The following is a 26,882-nucleotide window of genomic DNA, read 5'->3' on the forward strand; positions in this document are numbered from 1 at the left end:
CCTAAGCCAAACGCTAACCCAAATAACGTGTGTTGTGGGAGGATTGTAGATTAGGGCCATTTATAGTAGTACTACTTTAACCAATGCACAAAAGCAAGATGGAACTTTATAACAGGCTGCTTTATCATACCCCTACACACAGCTTCAAAGCTGGGTGATATTTTTTAAATTCCCATTTAGTTTGTATGGTTATAGCTTTTTAGGATTTGAATTTCAGGACAAACAATATATGCTAAGTAATCCAAGGAAAACAGTATATATGAAGGTTTAGCTCTACAAATTGGCATTCGTTGCAAAACAAAACACAGATAAGCCAGATAAGACACTTTTTATCAATTGAAACAAAATATTACGCAATAAACGCATCACACAAAGTAGTATTATTATTGCAGGGTAAGAGATTTGCTTTTTCCTATTACGGTAGTTTTAGTTTTTCATAAACAAACCCTTTTAACCCGTATTTCGTTTTTACACGCAACGTTAAACTTCAACTGGAAGTGATAAGAAAAAAACAGAAGGTTTACTTTTTTCTTTCTTGACGCCTTTTCAAGAAAAACTGCAGGTACTGTATAAATCAAATACAATCTTCTAAAAAACTTGCTTCTTCTTAAAAGTCTAACGAACCCAAATACAACATAGAGCATTTGTAAACGAACCAAGACATTCAATAGATGCTTCCATTGAAGTATATAAAAGACAATAAAACAGTATTTTTATTGAAATTTATAAATGATACCGTACCTTCATTGTACCTGTTACGGTCTGGTGACGTTACGACACGCATCATTGCATTTGATACATGACGTTCGTAAAAAGTGAACGTCATTGAAAAAATTTGAGGTATGACAAATGAACATGAAAGTGTGAAAACTCGTTCGCTCAACGCCCAAGCCTAAAAATAATAGGACTAAAACGTGTGAGATGTTTGTATTCATGTTGCGTGTCGCAACGAGAGTTTCGCCATGTGCATTTCAACTGCCATAGTATCGAATTTCCAGTTCCGGTATCATAGGATTCGCTTTGCCGTCCTATAGTTGACGTATCAGTCAGTGTAGCACGGGAAAGGAAAATGATTTGTATACTTTAATGACTGATGTTACTACTTTGATCAAACATTTTATTTCTCAATTTTTATTTTTGTTGTGCTTTTGTAATATGACATTATGAATAAAAGTTTTAGAAAGAAATATAGGTTGTTAACGGCATATTAAACCCTTTTTTAAACAATTTTGGGTTTTAAAGGCCTATGTTATAATCTATTTTAAGTGATTTAATTATATAAAATACCAAGAAATAAGGCGCTGGTCTACAATCCTACCACAACAAAACACCATTTGGGTTAGGGTGCGGGTTAGCGTTTGGGTTAAGGTGGGTCAAGTATTATTATTAAATAAAGAATATAATAATACTTGCTCCACCCAAACCCTACCGCTAACCCGCATTTTAACTCAAATTTTGTGCCTTGATTTTAGAACTGTGGTAGGATTCTGGACTAGCGCCAGAAATAAATATACTTTCTGTTTAACCTTACTTAACTATTTCAACATGTTCTATACAAAAGCTTTAGTCTGTTGTTATACAGGTTTTTAAACAAATGTTAAGGTCAATGACACTTGTTTTAAAATGTCTAGTTTACTTCTAATTCCTCGTAGATACTTAACCTCTTTGTTTTCTGAATTCAGGTTTAAATTATTTTTAAAATGTCATTCTTCCAAGCAGCCTTGGACTTGGTTGGTGTTGGGGGTTCGTCAGATAATGACTTTGTCGGGTCAAATGTTGAGCTCGGAAAATACAAACTCTATGTGAACCGAATTATTGCAGAAGGTATATGTCTATAGTTCATGTTTAGTATGTATATACTTGTTTTAATTTTTATTGTGTGTTGTTGTTGTGTAATGTCATACAAATTTAAATTGCCTTTTTTATTTCAGGTGGATTCGCTGTTGTTTATGAAGCAAGTGATTCAAGTGGAAAGTCATTTGCTCTAAAGGTTTTGTTAATTTAATTGCATAAAAAAAGATTTAACTAGAGGTTCAGATTAATCAATAGGCATCAAATAATGCATACTTTTGTATGACCAAGTTAAGTTTAACATTAATTGCTTTGTCTTACTTTATTGTCAAATTGTTCGCAACCCTTAATTATGCTTACACTGTGCTAATAATAAAATATATAATTTGCTGGCTTTTAAGTTTAAAGCAAATCTAAAACAAATACCTGTATTTAGAAATCATTTATTGTTGTGCAGCGTTTACTATCCCACGAAGATAGCAAGAGTAAAGAAATAATTCGCGAGATTCAGTTCTTCAAGAAACTATCGGGTCATCCAAACATCGTCAAGTACATTTCCGCTGCCTCGATATCAAAGGCGGAATCGGGTCATGGCCAGGAGGAATATCTCTTATGTACAGAGCTTTGTCAAGGTTGTACATGAATAATTTAGCAAATTTGGTTACGTTGTTAATCTTAAATACCTTTGTAATAGTAGGTACATCTATACAGCTAAAAGGTTTTAAAAAATTCTGATTGTTTTTGACAAAATATATTTTTTAACCAACAGAATTATGTTTGAAACATTACGACTAAATTTTATGTAGTTTTAAAAAAAATGATTTTACCTTTGACGTGTTTATAATTGGTCTTGTGTGGGAAATATTTTTAAAAATTTTATTTCATATTCTTTAAAATAAATTTTGAAATAGATTAAATTTACTAATAAATATGTTAGTAGCTAATAGCAGGGTGGTATTCAAAAGACATCTGGATTTGTTGTCACAAGCCATTTTCCTATCTTAGCAAGTAACTTTAAATACTGTAAACAGCAATATTTACATTTAATAACTTTTTCTTGTTTCAACCACAGGTTCTTAAACGTTTCTTAATGCGGACTTAAAAAATGTTTGGTCCGCATGGATTATGTTCATCATAAACCTTTTCTAGATGGCAATATAAAATTCCAACCAATAAGAAAAAAACTTCAATTTTCGGTCAAACTCCTGCCTAAATATAACAGTGCATCCGGTCTAAATACACTTAAAACAAAGTCGCCAAACCGTTTTCAAATGTATCTGTTTTCTAAGAAAAATCATTTTATAAACTTTACGCTAATAGTTTAACTGGGCATTCATGTACCCCCTAAAACTAGTCCGCGTACCCCCAAGGGGCCTTTATCCCCCAGTTCAAGAACCCCTTGTGTAAACCTTAAAGTTTTATGTTCAGGTGGTCAGCTTGTCGATGTAATGCGGAGAAGGGGAGGCCCCATGCCATTGAACGACATTATGCGAGCTTACTACCAAACCTGCTCAGCAGTTCAACATTTGCACAAACAACAGCCCCCTGTCATCCACAGGGATTTAAAGGTTTGTGCTTATTTCAAAGTTTGATTTTTTTGGCCTAACATTAGTTTGATAGAAATGAAAACCACTGTTTTTTTCTTATTTAAGCATAGCTATATTGAGATGTATACAGTTATGGGTAACAATTTTCAATTAATAATAATCAGTTACAAAACCTTTCGGCTTTTATATCTCTAAGTTACATCAATTTTAAGCATACAATTGCTGTACAACTAGCCAGCAATATTTATCTTGTTATCAGGTTGAAAACTTGCTTATAACGATGGAGGGGATTGTGAAGTTGTGTGATTTTGGAAGTGCCACAACACAGACTCATTGCCCTGATCACAGCTGGACAGCAGCTATGAGAGCTGAGGTAAATTTGTATTTTATCATTGAAGTGACTGTGTTCAAATCACATTGTTGAATATATATATATTTTTTTGGAACTATAATTTTAGGATTTTCCAGTATATATATGTATATATACCAGGTGGGCCAAAAGTAGGCTTACAGTTATTCCACAGCGTTGGCTTGGAAGAAGAGGTAGCATTAAATGGCCACCACGCTCACCTGACACCAATGGATTTCTTTTTGGGGTGTTGCAAAGAACAAGGTGTATGGGAAAAACCCCAAAACAATAAATTTACTTTTCGACCCAAACCCTACTTTTTATAACTGTAAACCTACTTTTTTGGCCCACTCTGTATATATTTAAACCTTCCAACAATCTTGATGTTGTAGTTTTGTTGTTTGTAATAAAAAAAGGTTTTAACAGTGTTTTCAAATATAATGTATTTATATGGGAACTGTCATTGCTCATAAGAAAACAAAATGTATCATTTCTAGGTTAAAAGTTTTAAATTTTTGTCAAATGCCTAATTTATTCAGTTTCACTACTATTCTGATATAATATTTTATGGTTTGTCCTCTCAAAATCTGATTTAAACTTTTTTTGTCACAGGTTGAAGATGAGATTTTGCGTAACACAACGCCAATGTACAGGACGCCTGAGATGATTGATATGTACAGCAACTACCCTATTAATGAGATGCAGGATGTGTGGGTAAGACACTTGTACAGGTTTTTTTTTTAAGGTTCGGTTTGGGTGACCGCTAATTAGTTTTAAAAGACCGCAAGTGTTTCATTTAAATACCAAAAAATAGCCACTGTAGTTGCAAGTCCAAATTTTGGGAAACCGCTGGAGAAATCCCCCAAAACACCTTAAAAAAAACACTGCACTTGTATGTAATTTCTTACTGTATTTATTTTAAAGATGTATCACTTAACACATTTTTGACTTGGTCAATTGATTTTATCCGTGACATTTCGGCGACACAAATACCAATGCACAAATAAAATTCAATCAGGAAATACACCAAATCAGTTATATAATATTACTAAGATCGATTGTATGTATGCCTAAACAGGAATTTTTTCAACAGCTATTAATGACTTTAATGATATGGAGCCTGTATAATTATGCATTGTGACTTTCAAATCAGCTTATCGTGTTTACAAATTGGTGTATTTTTGTCTCAAGTTGGTGTATAGTATTACAATCTTTTTTGGTTACTGTAGTTGTTTAGTTCTAAATTTTAAAATCAGATGGCACCACGTAAGTCAAATTGTATTAAATTTTTGATGGAATTTGTCATAAAATCTAAAAAAAATATTGTGTATATTTGTCTCAAGTATTATTACCATGAAACCAATGTGCATTACAAAGTTTACCAGTACTTTCCCATTCCTAGGCACTCGGCTGCATTCTGTACTTGTTGTGTTTTATGAAACACCCGTTTGAGGATTCGGCGAGGCTGGCAATCGTCAATGCAAACTTTAACATTCCGACAAACGACAAGATCTACACGATCTTTCATCCACTGATTAGTAAGTTCATGAGTAAACGTTTTATACAATTGTTGTGTGTTTTGTCAATAAAAACTACAAATTTGAGTTTTACTAGGTTTATAATAATTAAAATATTATATGTTTGTACAAAGACTGTTCCTCGGACTTCTAGGTGACAGTCGAGAAATGCTGGTTTAAACAACAAAATTATATTAAGAATGTGAAAGTCATGTTCTTTTCAAATGTTCATTGGCATACTGAATTTGCTAAACCCTTTACCCTGGGCCATTTTGTTTACAATAAAGTTTGTTTATTTCTGAAGATGTTTTTCAAACTTTAAATTATTTTTTGAAGGGGCGATTCTTCAGATAAACCCGAACCATCGTCCACCTGCAGCTGTGATTTGCGAGCAAGTCTCAGAGTTCGCTGTCTCGAAAAATATTAACCCGAGAACAGGAATTGATTCGGTAGGAAATGCTCTCTTTGATTTATCATGATTTTTTAAATGAACTGCAAATAAAAGTTTTTGCTTTCAGAGTAGCAGAAATATCTGTTAAACACGTAAAAGTAGAGCTTATTTATAGGCAATAATTGTCAAACATTCAGTTTGTTATTTCCAGACCAACAAAATATAGGAGTCGTACCAAATGCTCACATTTATATATTATCACGATTTAAAGAAGTTAAAAAAAATTCAGATTGATAATGAATTTTAGTAGCAGTCATACCATTTACATTGGACGCTGTGTGTACAATTATAAACGTCCTTGCAGTAGTGAAAATTTACGGCAGCCAATCAATTGGATGCATATTGCAATGCTAATTGCTTGATTGAGTGCTTGTATGAGTGCTACAGGGCTCTACATGATCGCCATTTGTGCAATTCGTGCTGTGTTGTACATCGATTGTCCAATCAGCATCGAGACTTGCCCTCATTAACACGACTAGCACGGTCAATGAGGCAACAAAATTTACTTGCCTTATAGAGCTTTGTTTTGTGTATTTTGTGTTTTAATGTCATTTGTTTTTTTGCTAGGTAAAGGCCAAACCACAAAACAGTTTATTCGAAATTATAAACTAGATTAAAAATACCTCGAAAATTTCTAGGTGTAAAATGTATTCGTTTTGCTTTCCCACTTTTATGACTACAATATTACCACGAATGTGAACTTCAGTGAAAGTGGACCAGTTGACTTAACCATTTGGTTGGTTAGAGATAACGATTTGGTTGGAGAAAAAATTGTGCATAATAGAAAGTCTGATACTATATTTTTGTGACAAGAGGCTAAAAAAAGAGAACACACATTTTAAAAATTGCCCCCTAAATATTACGAACACCGTTTTTCGCCAAAATCCAAATATTTGCTAATGGGGCATCAATTTATTTCCTAAATTGATAAATACCTGCTAAATTATGGGCCAGTCAATTAGCGAGTGCGTAATACTTTTTGCTGCAGATGGGGGGATTTTCTTTTTTTATCGTTGACACAGTTGCACCGATTTAAAAAAATCCAATAACGGATTCCGCAAGGAAAAAAAATGTATTTGGTTCAAACAATTTCTATATTTTAGAACTAGGTTTAGTTTTAACTCCAGATCCAAACTTTGTTTTTTAACCAAACTACAAACCGCGTGGGTAATTATTTCGGCTAACAGCATATTTCCTTTAAGCAGCTAAATTAAACTTGTCAAAAGTAAAAAAAGGTATTTTTGTCGACATTTCAAATGAACGAAAATTTTAAAAATTTCACTATTATACTTTATAATGTAATTTTTCTTTTTCTTTGTTTAGTGCCATTAATCAAGTCAATTTTGTTCAACACAAAGTTAATTTCCTGTCCGCAATCGTCGGTCCCTACAGTTATTCAGACCCTTAAAGAAAAAGTTTGGTGACCCCCACAAGTGTATTATGCTGTTTGGCTGTCCCGCTTTGTGCATCACGCCCTAGTCTGTCATCGTTTGATTTTGACACAAAGAGATTGGAACTTACTTTACTGGACTGTTCTTGAAGTACATTGATTAATCGACAGAAGTATCAGCGCCTTGCTCTGTAATTTTTTAGACAGACCTAGTTTCGAACTCAAGTATCCAAAACGTTTGTTTTTAAATGGCAATGACGCCTTAACCTATATAAAGCTGTGGTTACAAACTCTTTTTCTTAAGGCCTGGTAATCGGGGGCCGGTTATAATAATTTGTTTCGAGCTTATTATTACCTTGGTTATTGGTAAATAACTATTAAACCAGTGTTGTAAACAAGCCATTTTGAAATGATCCAAGTCAGAGTCAAGTCATTTGTAAAATTACTGAACTTAAAGTCAAATGGCCCCAAGCAAAAAATAACAGGTCAAGTGCCAGACCAGCCATAAGTTGCAGTCAGATATAAATAACTATTCATCGAAAACTAGAGTGATTTGATCGTGTATTTTAAAATTTCGACGATTTTTTTTGAAATTCCATGCGGCAACATTTTTAACTTTATCTTCATGAGGAAATATACGCCCGCCACAGTTAATTCTGCATGCCGGATATGGCCCGAACGTAATGTGGTGACCCTGGTTATAGATGGATGAAAGTTTCAGTGAAACAAGATAAACTCCAAAAGACACGCCAACACATGTAGAACGTAAACTGGTTTAAATTTGTCTCGCTTTTAACTGAAATCCCCCTCCCCACTTAATTTCCGACGCGAAACTTTGTTATCCCTGCTCACAAACCTATAATTTCTGTGTTGTTGTTTAGTGCCGGTCTTCCTCTGGTCAAGTTGCAGCCCCAAAAGCACAAGCAGTCCCTGAATCTGCGCCAGCACAGCACAGCGCCAACTCTAACGGTAAGAAAGTGTTACCACTCTGCTTTTCGTTTTTCTGGCCCCTTTTCTTAATGGTTAGTGATAGTTTCAATTGTACGGTACGTCGAAGGCGAATTGTTTTCAGTTTGCGATCAATTCAGTTTATTTATTTTCTTATCTATGGTTGGCAAACGCATTTTTTTCTCCGGTCACTTTTGACTTGAATGCATATTCTCAGCATGGGCTTTCTGAACTTCCAAGTGTTTATAGTGCTAGACATTAGTCAAGCGATAAATTTCCTTTTTTCTTTGTGTCATTTTATTTTGCGTCCTGTTGGCTGTGTGTGTTAGTCCCTGACGAAGGCTTGCCGTATAGTAAGCCGAAACGTTGGTTGAAGAAATATATGACAGACGAACCTATTTTAAATATTTGCCAAGCGAAGATTGTCTGTTGCGGATAATTACCTTGTTTGCTTTTTGCATTCCGGCGATAACCTGATAACCAGGTTAACAATTTCAGTAAACAAGCACTGCCCTTTGTGGTGGTTTAAACCCTTATTGAAAGGACACAAATGTCAACTTCACAACGAACATGTTTTTTAAAAACTTTTAACCTAGCAATTAAACTGATTTTTATATATTTTAGTGTTTATGGCATATCTGTTGTATAATGGCTTTAACTGGCAAAATATTATTATTTTTCAATAAAATAATTTAACCACCTGAAAATGATTGTCAAAGCCCAATATAGGTCAACTAAATCGACATCATCATAAATAAGACGTTTCGACACGCGATTGTATCATCATCAGTGAACTTCTTATGGAATGAAAAAGAAAAAACAAAACAGTTTTACCAAACGTCGTATGAGATTTCAGCTTTCCATATTGGTTGTTGTCATCTACACAAAGTTGTTGACTCCAAACACTCGAAAGATTTTGTAAACAGAAAAATTCCCAATAGGGAGTTGTTTAGTGTCGGAAATTAAGACGTCGAAACGTGTCCGCTGCGTGGCGGAAAAGAGCTTCGCGCCTTTTTCTTTTTCTCTCGAAGAAAGAAGAGAAGGCTTCGACCACAGAATGAACTTATCTTAGCGGATTTGGCTTTTTCAATAGTAAAATGTCTACAGTAGTCTTAGTTGTAAGACTGTACTGTAAAGTGTAACACAGTGGAAAGATAGCTGTGTTAAATTTCAGTGATACAGTTTTTTATGTTGTTAGTTGAGTGCAAGATAAGGTTTCTAAAGAGATGCAAAGGCATTATAAGTGTTTCGAGGTTTACAATATCAATTAATTTTTTGACGCAAGTAGAACTCAATTATTTTCATTCAAAATATGATGGCCGGTTGTATGCTGTTTTGACATACGTAAAAGATGGTTCAAGGATATGTAAATTTAAGATTGAATCGACATTATAAATTGATAAACGACCGACCTCCTTACTACGTTTTGACAATGGCTAGAGCTACAATGAACTTTGTCAATTTTGTACATCCATCAGTATCTTTACCAGGTCTGTCCCGTGTTTTGAGTTTTTCTTGGCCTAAGGTTTTTTTCCACTGTTCAAAAGTCCTAGTTGCCTAAACCTTTCAATTATACTTCGCAAGGTTTGGATTTTTTCCTGTTTATTTAGACGCTGTTGATAAGAGTTGCTGCCATTGGGGGAAGTCATTTGTTAAAATGATTTTTTACGAGGTGTCTGTTGCGTTGTGTTTCACCCCAGTGTTACAGTATTCAGAAATAGACAGGATACGCCTATGTGAGTCACACGCGCAAAACGGCGACACTGTAAAGATTTGTTCGTTCTTTCGTTTGATGCAAGCTGTTAAATCTGCCAGACAATTTAACATCGTCTAAAGCTGCTGAATCTGTAGAATGCCATGTCTGTTCTTTTGAACCATGTTGTTATAGTGAGACGTATAAAATTATTAAAATAGACAACGAAGTGGAAACATCTTTTATGTCGGATGTTGAAAATGAATAAAGAGATAATCAAAACGTTCAAAATGCTGCCTACTTCTGAATGGGCTTTAATATTTCTACTACGTGAAAAAATTGCAAGTATTACGACTAGTTACGTTTTATTTATCGCCACAAATACACACATTCGTAAGAATGAATAAATAAAACAGAAAGTTGTTCCATAGCATCAACGCAAAATACTGAAAAAGGATCGTGCTAATTTCGCAGTAAAACCAATCGTAGTTTCAATAACGAAATGAACGAGCAGATTTTCTGGTGCTATGCGAATTACACTTACAGTTAAAGTGTATTTCAGTGCAACTTTTGTAGCAAAGAACTATATAACCTGATTAAAAACTCGCCACTGTTTACCGTTCTTTGTGACATCACCAAACCTGTAATTGTGATGTAACATGGCGGTAATCTAGGTAGTTGCGACTAATGGTGACCGCCTAGTAATTATCGAGTCCAGAAACCTATTAGCGACAAGATTTTTAACTTCTAACTCTCCGTAAGTCTCTAAAGTCCTAATTTGACCCAATTGAAATTCACTTATTAAATTTTTCTCTATTTAGATAAAATAATGCTGTTTCTACCATTGATGTATCAGTTTTTTAACAATCTATGTTTTAGGGGTGATTCGGGACAAACATTACTCGCGTCACACAGTTTATGACGTCATTATTAACAGGAAGCCTTAGGTCATCACTCCAGACAAATTAGGGACTTGCGTAGCTCTTGAACCAGTTTACGTAACGTACTCGTGAATTCGTCGATCGCTTTATATTTAAGTGTGTGTGCTCAAAACTTGTTGAAGTACTTCAAAGTCAAGTGGTTTTATCCTTATATTTTGAACACTTGATGTTGAAAAGTCGTTTTAGTGTGTTGACTTTAAAGATGTGCGAAAATTAAAATCTTATCGAAGGGGATACCTAATGGCGAGTGATAGGATACCAGAGTAGTATCGCTGCCCATAATTAATTTAAGCTTTTCGGTAATAATTTGGGATCTAACTGAGCGATTTCCATTTTAAGAGATAATTGTTTTGTAAAATAGGATATTACCAGTAAAAGTATCAAGTTTTTGAGCGCTTAAGCAAATTATTATCTCACAACTCTTAAAACATTGCGTTTACACCCTTTAATTTAATCAGTTTTTTATTTCACGTAAATAATGACGTCATTAAGTTGGTGTCGGATGAGCGATTGTTTATATTTTTAAAATATCAGGTATCGGGAATCATTATCGGACATCCCTTACTATTGACGTTTTATCTCTGCGCGAAAATGTGTCGCCTCGTATGATTTCCCTCGGGTTTATTTCCAATTAGTTCAACCGGTTTACGACTTTCAGTGATTTATTGCCTCGTCCCGCAGGTATATTGTTGGTCAAAAAAACACTGACCAGCTGTACTATTTTACGAGTGACGGTCGCTGTGTTTATAACTGTGTGCAATGTTACTTAGTTGAGGGTTTAAATTTGCATTGCGGACCTACTATTATGACGTACACATGGCATCTCCAAACTTTTACTTGTTCGTCGCTTTTAATTTCTAAAAAACTTTTTGCGACTCTACAGGTTTAGCAATGATAAACACCTCGGTTTGTGTGCTTCTCAACCAATTGGTTTAGGTAATGTGCAAATCAGATTGTGTTTTGTGTTTAGTAAATTATCACGCAAGATCGAATTCCAATCACTTTTTTATTTCGATTTTCATTCTGTATTAGTTCTTGTTGTAGCTAATCATATATTCATTTAATTCACACCAACTCGCAATTTAACGTGCATTAAGACCTAAGCCTAACTCACTCAATAAGCGTGCACGACGACGACAAGCACTTCTCATAGCGGACTGAACTTGCGTGAACTTTCTTTGGAGGAAATTAGTCGGCTTTTGGCGTCGAAGAAAAGCAGTTATCGCAGTAATTCCAACAATATGTTGCGAATTAATCTCGTCAGCAAACTTTACCGTCCCGCGTGTTTTTCTTACGGTCAAGCAAAAATCTTTTAATTGCGTAAAACAGTCGTGAAAATACGCCAGCTTTCGTAACATCTTTAGCCTATTGTTACCGACCGAAGATACAGTGTTTTGTCTTGTTTATTGCCGGGGCGGAAACAAACTTTTATACTTGTCAGGAAGCGTTTGGGAACAATCACATTAAGTGCGCCACACACACAGTTATTGCTGTTCGTCGGCCAATAAAACTGGGATGAAAACAGAGCTTCGACTTTAATTAGCGTTTCGATTTTTTACTATAGAAAGGTGTTACTTAGTCTAAATGGCTAGATGTTAAAACTTATAATTGATTAGCGTAGCTATTGGCTTAGCATATACGAACTACTACTGTATCTGTACCTTGCGTTACATTTTAACAGACCCCACAGGGAAATTAAAACCTGAGAGCTTATATTAAAACGGGGTTACGATCAGAATAATATGCTGAAACATGTAGACTCACAATCTTAGTAGCAAGTCTACAAAAAAACAAAACATTTGTCGAAGATACAATTGTAGGTTATATTAAATCGCGCTCTGCTAATAAATTAATTGTGCTTTTTAAAATTTCTGCTACTGAAAGTTTGTTCAGCAAATTACTCTTGCTAAACGCCTTCTATCCCATGGGCCATGCATACTTTGTACTTGTGGATCAGTAACATGACACTAAACAGAAAAAAAAAATAAAAAAATTGTGCTAATTAAAAAAGTCCATTTGGTGGCTATTGGACTTTAAATAATTTGATTTACCTTCCACATTGGTTTCATTGGCAATCCACCCCTTAGAAAGTTTTAAACCCCAGAGAAAGTTTTAAACACTTTCTCTCATGTATACTTTGTACTTGTTGGTCCACCTTAAGCATGCCAGCTGCCAGACAGACAACGACCGAACTAGTGAATTTTTAATGCCACGTGCTCTCAAACTACGCCGGCCTTTCGCCCAAGTCGAAAGAAACGAAAAAAATTCTTCGCTGTCTATCATAAACCGGTTTGTGTCCTATAAAAATAGTCCTCTTATTGTTTTTGTCCTAGTAAAAAAAAGTTTTGCAGCTGAAATAATGAGTAACTTTAAATAAGAAGTGACTTGTAAATTTTACTAGGGATGATAAAAGAAAAAAAACGTTCTTGGTATTTTTTTATGTATTGGATTATAAGTTAACCTTAACATTTTTTACCCTAAAAAGCGTTGAGAAAAAATTAAATAAACTGCACTGCGTCGCAGACTGAAAAGTTTGGCAAGTGTCAGATTTTGAGAGGTTTTCTACCTTTCAAAACGCAAATTTACTGTTAATTTGCAAACCAAGTTTTTAGCAAGACTCTCCACAATTTACGGAAATTGCGGAAGTATTAGCAAATAATAATTAAGTTCACTTTAAGTTACAAAAAGTTCAGTTAAGAGAATGGGGTCGTTAAAGTTTCGCTCTTAAACTTAAGCTCAGTATTTAGATTTAGTTTAAGTCACCGCGAAAAAAGTTGAGAAACACTGATTTAACAAATGCTTTCAGAAGTAGATAACGGCTAATGTTCTGTTTTTTTGCAATTGAACCTAAAAGGTCGCGTTTTTTTAGTTCAAACTAAAATACGTCGCAGACTGAAAACTGTTGGAAACCCAGACTTGTAGTGTTGCCGTATCCAGACTCACTTTTTACGACCCGCTGAACGAATGCCAAGTTGCTCCATAGTTCCACCCAGTTGGAAGTCAAGAACAAAAAAAAGCAGAAGCCACTAAAGGCCCGTGTATTTTGCACGCGTCTCAATTGGCACTCAGAAGGCAGAGAGATTCGTCCACTTGTACAGCTCCAATTCGATTCCGACGTTTTATCGACCCGCTTCGTAACTGGAACGGGCTTATTTTGCGCTCGCATTGATTTTAAACACTTTTCTTAAACTATCGGCGCTACAGAAAGGCAGTAGTACACAGTCGCAATCGCGTAGAGGGGTGTTAGCGTTGCTTGATAAGTAGTTCGACGTTTTTTACAGCTGCAAACGATTGGCACATGCTGTTGACACACGACGCACTTGATTTTTTATAAACTTGGTTGATGGCCGTAGTTAGTAAGAATTTCAAAGCCCATGCAGAAGTAGTTATCATTTTAAACATAGTTGGAAAGCACTGATTGGTTGATAGTCGTTGATTGTTCTATTCGAACCCAAAAACTAAATATCACTGCGGCAAAGAAATAAGTTGTTACATCATTTAATTTTTTCTGGTGAATAGTGATGCCAACTAGTTGTTCTGCGTTTTGGATTGAATTGAATTGAATTAAGTTGTCCGCGATTTGCCATATCTTACAATTGTCTACCTTAGCAATCTCTTTCAGAAGGTGTTTTGAAGTAATTTAGAACCTTTTACCACAAATATAAAACTGTTTAAACCAAAGCTCTGAGAGTTATTAACAGAAAATCCTGGTAATTTTACCCTGAGTAGTTAAAATAGCACTGAGTTGCTGCTTTGGGCTTTGTATTAGTGAGAGTGTTTTAGCGGTTTTGCCACCAGCATTGCACAACTTGTGTGTGTCGCTCTTTTTCTGAAAAGGTAAATTACAGGAAATGTTGTTTCATAACTGTTTGCGCTAAGTTTGTTTCTGATGCGTCTACAGTGCAGTGTTGTTGATAACTTTATTTGAATATGATCTCAGACATGTAAACGAGGTTTGTCTGAGGCTTGTATTTATATAGGCATTTAAACTGTTTATAATGCTGTTTCCGTGCGACAACTTTAGAAGAATTTGTTGGGCTTCTGAATAACTGAGTAATAGGAAATAATTTTTATTTAGTTGTTTGGTAATAACACAAAATAAAAATTAATTGCTGCAGTTTTTCTTAACAAATATTTAAAAGGCACTTGTTGGTGTAAAACATTTTTTTAAAGGATTTTATTATAGCAATTGAGTTTAAACAAAAAGGAAACATTGTCCGACACTCTTCAAAACTAAAACGAGCCACCATGGTGTAGCAACACACAGTTTAAGAACTATTTGTTTATTAAGTTTATTTAGTTACAGACGTGTACGAAAATTTACTGTTTTAGCTGTAACTTAAAAAATACAAAAGCATCATCCGATAGAAATCTGTGTAAGCCAAGGCTTTATCTCAAAGCAAAATTTGACATGGAATATCTTTTGTGAATCTTCACACAATCAACCAGGACATAATAATGTTCACCAGCTTTATCAACAAGGCCGTTATAAACCAGAATCAGATCCAAAATCAAGCCTCTTCGCAGTACGCCAGTTCTGTTGGTTCGTCGCCCTCGCCGAAGAAGTCCAACATCCGAGAAGTGAAAGGAAAAAAATTCATTTTGGACTTGAACGTGTCAAGGCCATGGAATGAAATGAGCATACAAAAGCCGAGCTGGTCTTTCGGCCAGTGCAAGTACAACAAGTGTGCTCCGAGCGATGAGGAAGAATCAATGAACTTGTGGGAATCGTCGGATGTTAATAATGCTGTGGAAACGTCACAAGATGTTATTGATGCAAATGATGACGATGAATGCATTTTAAACTCGCCAAATGATGAATATGGTGGTTATCGTTTAGTTGGTTTTAATGCTTGTTTCAAATCTTTTAAGTTTTTATTTTTTGGGAGAATTTTTCGATTTGCCGGGTTTAATGTGTTTGTTGGGAAGTTCAATAGTAATATTAATGCATAATATGCTTCTTAATTTTAAAGAGAGTCATACTATTAATATGAAACCTTTTTGTTTTATACAGGTCCCCTAATAGTTTTTTTACTAATAGACTCAATGAAATATTTAAGGCAACTTTTTAACTATGCCTATTACACATATTTATTTTTAAGCTACCCTAAAATAATGGCTTTGAAGCTATGTAAACAATTTACAATGCTGTTATTTTGCAGGCAGCAATGCAGATGCAGCAGGCATCTTCAGTATGGTTAAAGGTGGAGCGGGCAAGCTCTTTACCAACCTTCGTGACACCGTTGCCAACTACACCAAAGGAGATCTAGACGTTACTTATGTCACATCAAAACTGGCCGGTAAGCTGCCACAATCTTAACATGACAACAACACATGTTTTTTGAAATCCGTGGAAGACTTGATAAATTATTCATGACCATTATCGAACATGTCTGCCATTTTGAATGAGATAGTGGCCATAAATAAGCATTTTAACTATTTCACATGACAGATTGTTGTATTTTAGTTGAAACCACTTTCTTTTAAGTGTTGAAACCATTTTTGTATTTTTTTAACTGAAAACTGTTTTGGTGTTTTTCTAAGTGATATAAGTGTTACTAGTTTCTATTTAAGTGTTTCTTACCCCTCAAAAATGTTTTGTTGTCAGCCTGTGATTAAACATAGGCCCGTGTTTAGAAATTTAAACAACATTTGCTTTTAAAATCCCTTAATTTTCTTCGTGCCTTCACTTCTAATATGCTTACTTTGCAGTTATGTCGTTCCCTGCTGATGGTATGGAGGCAACATACAAGAACAACATTGACGATGTTTGTGCTTACTTCGATGCAAGACACAAAGATCATTATGCAGTGTTCAACTTGTCAACTCGGCAATACAATTCTGCCAAGTATGTACGCATTCAATAAAAGTATGAATGGATTTAAATTCAGGGCTTTTTTGTGCATGTGTGCCTTTGTCATACCTGGGAAAGGAACAATTTGAAAAATGTTCACTACTATAAATCATTTTCTCATTGCTTATGTGTTAAACACCTAGTATGGAGAGGCAGCGAAAATTGGCTGCTGCCTTTGTTTGGCTAAATTGTTTTTTACATTTATGACTTAGGTTTGATTTGGGTACTCAAAAATATCCTGAGCCAGCAAGTAGCATACAAGTTAAAAAAAAATACAAATAAATTATTTTTTGCTCTGTTTTTACATACATTGGTAGAGTTTAATATCAAGGGTAATTTCAGTAAAAATATGAATTCGATATTTAATTTGAACTCAGTAACCTTGTACCTCTGGTGAAATCTTTCAGAAAATGGAAAAAAATTATATTCATCCGTTTTAAAAAGTCAACACCAAATAAGATTTTTTTTGTTAGGCCAGACAAATATTCTATAAGGCGTGTCACTATTAACGGTAAACACCCTGCATCTTAAATTGGTATGTTATCAGACAGTTGTCATTATTTTATACTTGTTCAGGTTCCACCACCGAGTGGTGAACGTCGGTTGGAACTCTCGTTCCGCTCCATCGCTCAAGGTCCTCATCACAGCTTGCAAGCACATCGTTCAGTGGCTGCGGAAAGATGCCAACAACATCGCCGTCATACACTGCGTTGTGAGTGTAGAGATAATTAGGACTTAGGGAGTGCAACGTTCTGGCCGTTCCATGGTTGATTAGGTCAGTGGTTCCCTAATGATCACCAAGGAAATAGTGGTACGCAAATAATAAATCTTAAAAAAGAGCCGCAATTGACCGCAATTAATAAATCTTAGCCCTAAACCTGACCCAGAATAAAAAGTTTGATTGGAGCTAAACAAATGTCAATTAATTAAATTACTATTATGTAGTGACGTTGCTCTTTTTTGATCTATTTTTAAGTGCAATGAATCCACCAGGTAGATTTAAATTTGTTTCGGAACAAGGGTTTTATACATGCAAAAAATTGGAATGAAAAAGAAGCGTCGTAGTTTCCAGGGGGCGGCAAAAGACCGTTAAGCCATCTAGTCAGCTGCCCCCTGGCTGTGTTCAATTCGTGTTCAGAAATTTAACAAGAAAAATAATGAGAACAGCCATTTTTTTTAACAGTTTGGGAACCATGTCCCTGCTTACTGGCTATGGATATCCGGCATTGTGTATTTTATTGCAATTCCTATATACCAAAAATTTTAGGCAAAATTATAACTCTCTGATTTTTAGTCATTCCATTTTTCCTTCCAGAAAAACGACATGCTTTTTTCGACTCGTGTATGCCGCCATTTTTATTTACTTCCATTAAAAAAGAGAAAACTATCTTAGATATAAAACGTTCGTCTTAAAACTAAACTAGCTATCTAATCTACAATGATACAACCGTAGTATAATACAAGAATCGATACTACGATATAGCATAGTTTTATTCTTCAATATTTGCGAACTTCCATATATTACTATTGATTATAATACTGTGTTAAAGCTGTTTTGACTTACTTTTCGTCAAAATCTTGTTATAAGCAACTACTTTATAAATTGATAGGACGGCAAGTCCCAGAGTGCCGTTGTGTTGTGCTCGGTTCTCGTGCTTTGTGGACTTTTCACCACTGCTGAGTCGGCGTTGTTCATGTTCAGCATCAAGAGAGGTCCTCCCGGAATAAGTCCGTCGTACAGAAGGTACACTACCCAGAATATAAACAAATTTACAACAAGTGCAGTGCCTAAAATATATGCCCGTGGTACACATGGTACAGTACCTAGCATATTACCCATACTTGTACCATATTACTTATATTTGCGTTTAAGTGATATTAAATTAGGTCGAGTACCTACTATAAGCCACTCTTAAACTACCCTGTTTATAACAGAACCCAATTCTGCTTTTTTCAAAGATTATGTTGATTAAATAGCGATCAATGTTCTAGCTAATCTGTGTTAATAGCGAATCTTTGTTAAAGTTGAACTTGACAAGCAAAAAGTTATTATTGAAGGCAATGTCTATTTTTTAAACTGAAACAGTGAATTTTTAATTGTGACCCCCATGAATTGAAACCGGCTTCAAGTTAGATTAGAAATCAAGCTTTTCAATTTCACCTAATAGATTATAATTAGATTTCCGAATTTGCGAAAACGAAATTAATCTAAAATCCGAACAAGAATTTGCTTAAATCAATAACAATCAATTTAAATGAAATTGTATTTTTTCTTCTAAATATGTGAATGCTGAATATTCGTACACCAAGATTGGCACTTTCTGCCTATAAAGTTCAGCTACATGGCTTAAAGTTATTTGTACTTAAAAAAAATGTACTAATTCGTCTAATTAAACCAGCTGTTCTTAAACTGGGGCCCATGCACCCCTTAGGGGCCCGTGAACTAATTTAAGGGGTCCATCAAGGCCAAATAGAAGTATTAGTGTAGGTCTATATTTAAAAAGTAAATCAGTCTTCAATTAAAAATAAAACGCTTTAGAATTGAATGTATTTAGATTCTATTATACTTAAATCATGAGCATATTTTTAAAAGTATATATGATTGTGACGTCAATTTATGACGTCAACCTTGAAAATTTGTTGCCTACCGTGGTCCACGCGAATCAAAAAGAAATTTTAGGGGTCCGCGATAAAAAAAGTTTAAGAACCCCTGAATTAGACAGACAATCAGAATTATTAAGTGGTCTCCGCCTTAAAAAAACACTTAAACGTCGTTTCTTTCCAGGTACATCGAGTACATCTGCGACCTGACCGGGCCCGAGAAGCCCCTGGCCCCCGGCGCCGCTGCCCCCCGGACCCCGCACCATTATCACGTCACAATCAAGCAGATCGAAATGTCCCCTGTGCCGCTGTTCAACCGACAGAGGAACGGTTGTCGACCTTTCTGCGAGGTCCACGTCGGAGATACGCGTGTGACTTCAACATCGGCCGACTACGAGGCGATGAGGTGATTGTCGATCGTGACGCAATCATTGTGACGTCATTAGGAGCGATGTCCGATGCTTGGCGTTTTATTGCGATACCGAAAGTCGATGTTTCAGACAAAAATACTACTGTCCGACGATTGTGGTGTTAATGGTCTTACAAGCAAAATAGATAAAATTAAAAAAATGTAAAGGCGATGAGGTGATTGTGCATCGCGACCCATTGTGACGTAACTGGCTGATAAATGTTGGGTGAACAGTGAACACTTAATACAGTTTACCAGGCCCGTATTATCAGTACTCATTTCGTACTACGAGCAGTATAACCCAATGATTTTTGTATGGGGCTTTTTTGTTGGAAAGTTAAAATTGATGATGAATTGCAAAAATGGATTGGCTTTGCAATTCATTATCAAGCTATATTACAGATCCGTGCATAGTTTACTGTTAAATATTATCAATAAGTAACTTATTCAATAATAGTTAAGACAAATTATTACTTTAAAGTACCCCTTTTAATTGTTTCATTTTTTGTCATTTTATTTTTTTCTAATGGTGTTTCTCGGTATTTTAAACGACCGTACGTATCTATCGCCCATTTGAAGGTAAGGCGATGAATTGCCAAATCGTTAGCTGCAATTAAACACAAACTCCCATAACCTCTTTTATTATGATTTTTAATAATTAAGTTTGATTGTATTAGTTTTACAATTTCCAAACTTATTTCGTTTGAAGAGAGTCTTTTGTCGTAAGAACTAAATGTCGTCTGTCTTTTACTCATTTTATTACGAGGAGAGCAGTATACGCGGCGTATTTTTATAAAAACAATTAAAGTCAAACCATAAAAAACTAATATCTAATTCTAAACAACTTGGCACTTTACTTCAGACAAAAAATCCATTAGAACTTCTACAAAATCAAATCCACCGAGATGCAGACCCGAGAATCTGTTAAAATTTGTACTAAACCAGCACAACTTTTCCTATTTCCAGGCCTTTCACAGTTGAAGACGACCGCGCTATCATCGACGTTAACGCCCGCGTCGGCGGCGATTCGTCGGCCGACGTCGCCGTCACACTATTCCACGCTCGTCAGATCCTGGGAGGCAAGCTACAGCTTCAAGGCAAGCAGAGTGGCATCAGGATGTTCCAGCTGCAGTTCAACACCAGCTTTGTGCCGCCCAATGCCACAGCCGTGCAGTTTAACATGTAAGGGAATAAACATAGTTAAATATACGTTTTGAATGAGTATTTCTCGTTTTGAGTTTAAAGTGTTTTGAATTTACGGTAAAGTGTAATTAGTAATAATTTTAAACAAATTAACAAAAGTACAATTTAACATGCCAGAGACTAAATTTTTTACGTTTTAAGACAAATAAGAATTCCTCGTTTTAAGTTTTAAGTGTTTTGAATTTAGAGTAAAGTGTGAAAAATTTAAAACTTTTTGATAAAATTTGAGCAAAAATGTTGATAACAACTAAAAATTGTTAAATTTTACGTTTTGAATTTTAAGACCTGTCTAGAATTGGGGGCTGTGTTAAGAGCATTTGTTTTATATTCTGGTCAGATCACCATGTGAGCCTTTAAAAAAGTTAAATTTTACGTTTTAAAGATTACTGTAGAAATAGAGATGTTACTAGGTCGACAAAGAGTTAAGTAACTAAACAATTCTAAATTATTCGAATAAAAAAGTAAAATGTTACCTTAACTCTCGTGAAACCAAACCTTGACTCGGGCAACGACTAACTCACTTCCTATCTAAAATTGTGATTTAAGATAAAACCAGGACAAAAACGTAAATTTGTTAGAGATGATCCTACCATCCAGGGACGAAAGTAGAATGATCAAATTGCAACTAAAGTAAGCAAACATAAATGGAGGACATGGCTTTGTGAAAAAAGACCTTTTTACGGAACACTGTTTCCGCCGTTTCGGCTTACTTAATCCACTGGTGGTAACGTCGTATTCATACATTTATTAGATGATCACATACGATTATAAGACGATCCTTTTAAAAGAAAAAAAAACATTCTGTTCTTCTCCAGCTACGACCTTGACGCACGTGATATCCAGGAAAAGTACCCGGACGGTTTCAAGGTGACCTTGAGTGTTGAGGTTCACAGCGACGAGCGCCAGTCGAACCCGGTTGACCTTTGGTCCGGGTTCAACACCAAGGGACTCAATCCCAAGCTATTGTTCAGTAGCAGAGAGGAACAACAGGAGATACTCAACAAGTTCGGTGAGTGGGGAAATTAGTTCGTGACAAAAATGCGACGTTATTTTTCTTTCTGTACATTTACTGAGCCATGTTCTGGTTTGGGCGACGATTGGTATTTCAAACCGTTTTATTTTTCTAAATCAGCCGAAAGCTATTCTCTAATGAAATTTAGGGTTTTCTTAATAATTGTGTTATAATAATAAACATTTTTTAAGTCATTTTTTGGGAGGTGTTATTTTTACACAAAGCATAGTGAATGAAATTGCACATGGATGATGGCAGTGAAAAGTGCTTAATGAAAACAATTCATTTCAACCCAAGTCATTTGCCCAAAATACTTTGGCCAATATAACACTGTTTCTAGAGCATGAGGCTGTAGACTTTATAGCTCCCAGTACCGTGTTTCTTGACCTTTGAAAGCATGTGAGCCAAATTTGAACCATCGATTTTAAAAAAAGAACCAAAGAGCAAGCAATTTATTAAAAATAAACTTAAATTAATAACAGAAAATATATCAAAGAAGGCAAAGTTTTTCTCTTCTCATTTACTCTAAAACGTCCTATTTTCTTACTAAAGAAGACAAGCTTTCTTCGAAAGTTGTTTTGACATGGCGTTATGTTATGTTCATGGGTGGATCCAGTATTTTTGTTCAGGGGGCATGAAAAGTTTTAGGTATAACGTCACAAAGTTACGTGATCAAACAACCAATCTAAAAACACCTGCTGTTGTCGGGCGAACTCGTGCGAAAATGAGCTTCTGGAAAATCATTTTATTTTTTGAACCCTAAGAGCCACTAAAAAGAGAGTTAGGATTCACATGTGGCTCTCGGAGCCGCGGTTGGGACCACTGTTCCAGTATAAGTTAGACTCGCATTTCCATATACTTATTTTATTTTCTAAATACCTAAATACGTACTTCTATGCGATTTTAATATAATTTTATTTTCACATAATTTCGCGTTTCAGGCCACGCCGAGGATCACGCCAAACCCTCCATCTCATACAAGGTCAAGGGAGGCGCCAGGTCGGCACCAAAACGCCCTGACCCGCCCGCTGTGGCCCCCGGTCGGCCGGCAGCAGAACCAGCCTCTGAGCCCGCGGTTCCGGAGGGCAATTTCTTTTCCACCTTGGATTGGGAAGACACCAACAATAAACCACCACAATCCAATGCACCAGCAACCAAAAGTGAGTTTATTTTTCCCGATTTTATTCAAATATCACAATAACACATATCACAACTTCACAAGTTTCTCTTTTTTTGAAATTTTATTATAATTACCCGAAAGCCACCGCAGACTGGAAGGGCTAGATCACAGTTGTTAAACACATATGTGTGTGTATCTTTCCATTACTACAACTATGATGATTATAGTGCTAAATAAACAATAAACATGTAATTAAGGTACTTTTATGCGCTTTCGGACAATTGAATGTCTATAAAAAAAAGTTTGCCTCTATGAACAATTCAAGCCACAATCCCATATTTATTGAAACACCTCGACGAATGACATTTTACACTTACTTTAAATTAAGTTTTTATTCTAAAAATACTGTTATTTGCACTGTCGCTTGTCAATTTCTAACCTGTTATATTGGGGCAGAATATATTTAAGCTCAAATTTCATATGACGGATGGTTTATTGCCGGTTGTTTTGATTAGGAAATTATTAGGATTTTAATCCAATACTAAATTGCAACAAAAAATGTGTTGTTAAGCTGCCTGACTGCCTGTGGCTCCGTATCTATAGACCCAACAGTCGATTCCATCACTTCATTTAAACCCTTGTTATTTGACACAATGACCTAAGTCTAAGTAAAGTTATTTGCCAAACAACTTAAGTCAAGTCATTTTGACGAAAAGACCTACGTCAAGCTAAGTAATTTGAAAACAGTGACTTAAGTGCACTGATTAACCTAATTCATTACAACACTGTAACACAAACTTTTTCTCCAGCCGAAACCCCGTCTTTCAAAGCCAACTTCGAAGAAAACCTTCCCAGTCAACCAGATCCCCCGGCAGATGTTGACCTCCTTGGCCTTTCCTCCTCCCCACCCCCCAAACAACCCGCCAACGTGGCCCCCTCGGGCGGTTCCAACTTCAACCTGCTATCGGGGGTTCCCCAAGGGGCGTCGCAGCCACAGGGCCAGACCCCTGACTTGTTGGGGGGTCTTGATGACGAAACGCCGAAAAGCGAAAAAGACGGTGGCAGTTTTGACCCGTTTTCGTCTTTCACACGGCAGAGTCGCCAGCCTTCAACTGTACCTCCAAAAACAGCAGCTCCAGCAGCAGCTTCCAGCACTTTTGGCGATTTTGCAAGTTTTGATCCTTTTGGCAACCCCAGTGCTTCCAGCAAAGCTCAGGAGCCGCTTAAAGCCAAACCCGAACCAAAACCAGCACCACAACAAGACCTCTTTGATCCCTTCGCTCCGACCGGTGGAGCCGCCGCCCGTGGCAGCCAATCAGCGTCTAGCGTCGTTGGAGGTCGCCAGTCACCCATGACGGGCCAAGGTCGCCATTCGCCGATGACAAACGGACAAAAGCAACCGACCACCGCTGACCCTTTTGCTGGCCTGGCCAATTTCGGTAAAGCACCGCCTAAAACGCTCAACCAGGGCCAGTACGCCGGCGCCAAGGCCCCCATGGGCGGCCAAACGAACCACGCGCGCCCCAGCGGCGCCGGAATGGCCAGAGGAGGCGCCCACGCGGCCAAAGCACCCCCAAATGTTGCGCCTCAGAAATCCCAGCCCAACTATTTCGGCGGCAACTTTGCGTCGAGCGGACAGAACTGGAAAGCAAGTAAGTGATTTCTGTAAAATGCGTCCGCTTTATTAACATGGACACTAGAAATAGTACATTTACCTGCTGTATTCAATTCCAGTCTCATCACTTTTTGCGCAATTTTCTTTGCGAATAATTGCTCACTGACAATATGTTACTAATATATTTGTTGGACAATGCAACAACTAAGTTTGTGCTTGATAGGTTAGTCGTTAGAGCAATGGTCGCGTTTCCCCCTGGCCATGAGTTCGAATCCATCCCCTCAGCACTTTTTATGACTGGTTGCTCAGTTGTCGGACGACATACATAATACATACTCTTGTCATCTTTTTTTGCCCTTCTTTAAATTTCGTTTCCGTGAAGCTCTTGGTCTCCAACCTGTTTATTATCCGACCCCAATTTAATTAAACTGAAATCAAAATTTACATGCGACCCCGGTTTGTTTTTAGATAAGTTATGTTTAAATTACGTAACACAAGCGATTTATTATGCTTAAATTATACACAATTCCAGATTATGTTTCATTTGTTTTAGCTTTTTTATATACTCATTGCGCTCGTTTAAAGCACAGGCGCAAATAAATCACTAATACTGCAGGAATTGGTGGGTAATGGCGACCCTATAATGGAGTAGTGGTCACGTTTTCCAACGGATATGAGTTCGAATCTAGCTCCGAAATCTTTTTTTCTGACTTCTTGCAGAATTCTCGCATAATCAATGCTTATCTTTTGCGCCAAGTTCCTCACGTAACTTTCGGTGTTTTTTCTAACTACTCAGATGTTAAACCTCAAATGAAGTGGCAAATTGTCGGGCGAAATATATATTATTGTTATCTTTTTTCGCCGTTCTCCAAGTTTCGTTCCCGCGAAGCTCGTATTAGTTTGAATGAGTCACCCGGACCTTCTTTATTCGCAGATGTGAAGCCTCAGATGAAGGAGGGAGCGTTTGACGATCTTCTGGCCGGAAGCGGATTCACAGCCACCAAGGATGATGCGAGGAGGAAGATGGCGGATCTCAAGAGGGAGGCGCAAACCTCCGAAGTAGATCCTGAGAAACTAAAGGTAATATCCTCACTCTATTTCCCTTTCCAAGTTCTTAGCTTGAAAATCGAAACATATTTGTTTAAATGATACAACGTATAGGCGCTCCTCTGTACTGTGAGTGACAAGGTTTCCGAAGAATGTTTTTTTTTATAAAATCTTAACAGCGAAACCATTTCGATTCGGAATCTGAGTTTGCTATAAATATAAATGAACTTGAAGCAGAATATCTTTGGTTCTTACTAGTAGTTCTAGCTGCTGTGTTAAAAAACACTACTTCACCTTTAAATAAAAAAATTACTGAATTACGAGTGTAAAATTGTGTGGCTAGTTCAAAGGTATTGGTTTTAAGATTGAGGTAATTGCTTTTAAAAGTTTCTGGACTACTGAATCGACAGATCAAAATTCTGATGTAAAAACACTTTTAAATATTGTTGTTTGGTTTGTGGTTTAGATTTTAGACTGGATCGAAGGCAAGGAACGTAATGTACGAGCTCTCATATCGACTCTACACACAGTTCTATGGGAAGGAGAGAATAAATGGCAACCCTGTGGAATGCACCAGCTCATTCAACCCAACGATGTGAGTACTGTGCTGTTGCGACGGCGATTAAGACTTATAGCTTAAAAAAAAGCGATGCGAGTGTTACACCGCCTCCGTACGTGTCTTTTTGCACAAGTATCGAAATATACCTGGCCTAACTAGTTTATTTTTTAAATAGGGCTTAAAACGTGTTGGGCACCGTCACGGATGTTTATCAGGCTCCAAAATGTACCACGCTCATTTACCAGGACTATATAAATTGGGATTTATTAAGGCTATTAATTTTTTATATAAAAATAGTTAAATATATATCCATATTTTTTGTACTTTCATATAAATAAGGTTTTTTGTATATAAAAGACTGTATCTTTATAAAGGCCGTAAATACCTTAAAAGTTTTCTTGCTGATAGGTGAAGAAGTACTACCGCAAGGCGTGCCTGGTCGTCCATCCTGACAAAGCGACCGGCAAACCGCACGAGGAATACGCCAAACTCATCTTCATGGAGCTCAGTGACGCTTGGGCAGAGTTTGAGGAGAAAGGCAGCCAGGCGCTCTTCTGATTAATCTTCATCCTGATCTTCCAACTATCTCCTCATCTCTCCTCCTCTTTTGCGACTTGAGAGTCGTTTTTGCTATATTCCGCTGATTTTTTAGATAAAAGTGTGAGTCTTATTTCAGCTTTTCTCCTCTTGAAATTTAATGTCCAGCGCCCTAAGGTTTTTCTTTATTTTTAACGGAAGAAAGCATTTCCTTCTTTTTAAACCATTGGGGCACTAGGTTTTCAAAAAGAAAAAATTCCACGAATGATACAAGTCTATTTTTTTACAGTTACTTAAC

The 26,882-nt window shown here is 36.3% G+C and overlaps 1 protein-coding gene across 1 annotated transcript; it reads left to right on the forward strand.

Annotated features, from left to right (window-relative positions):
- The first annotated feature begins 1,697 nt into the window (after positions 1-1,697).
- Positions 1,698-26,869, forward strand: LOC146163240 (cyclin-G-associated kinase-like). Its single transcript, XM_083383016.1, has 21 exons — positions 1,698-1,824; positions 1,932-1,990; positions 2,249-2,423; positions 3,220-3,359; positions 3,598-3,711; positions 4,300-4,401; positions 5,090-5,225; positions 5,541-5,653; positions 15,077-15,452; positions 15,790-15,927; positions 16,340-16,475; positions 17,058-17,193; positions 18,092-18,225; positions 19,267-19,488; positions 20,458-20,673; positions 21,510-21,703; positions 22,648-22,866; positions 23,636-24,478; positions 25,376-25,521; positions 25,955-26,083; positions 26,456-26,869. The coding sequence occupies exons 1-21, from the start codon at positions 1,701-1,703 to the stop codon at positions 26,603-26,605; spliced, it is 4,002 nt and encodes a 1,333-aa protein (XP_083239142.1). The 5' UTR covers positions 1,698-1,700; the 3' UTR covers positions 26,606-26,869.
- Positions 26,870-26,882: the final 13 nt, after the last annotated feature.

This window comes from Ascidiella aspersa, chromosome 2, assembly GCF_963924565.1.
Source record: "Ascidiella aspersa chromosome 2, kaAscAspe10.2, whole genome shotgun sequence".
NCBI classification, from domain to species: Eukaryota; Metazoa; Chordata; class Ascidiacea; order Phlebobranchia; family Ascidiidae; genus Ascidiella; species Ascidiella aspersa.

Bases quoted from the DNA above. Each gene is read 5' to 3' on its own strand.
- LOC146163240 (XM_083383016.1), top strand. From the start codon at position 1,701: ATGTCATTCTTCCAAGCAGCCTTGGACTTGGTTGGTGTTGGGGGTTCG. The intron at 15,928-16,339 runs GTAAGCTGCCAC...CTTACTTTGCAG, and splicing joins TGTCACATCAAAACTGGCCG to TTATGTCGTTCCCTGCTGAT. The intron at 17,194-18,091 runs GTGAGTGTAGAG...ATAAATTGATAG, and splicing joins TCGCCGTCATACACTGCGTT to GACGGCAAGTCCCAGAGTGC.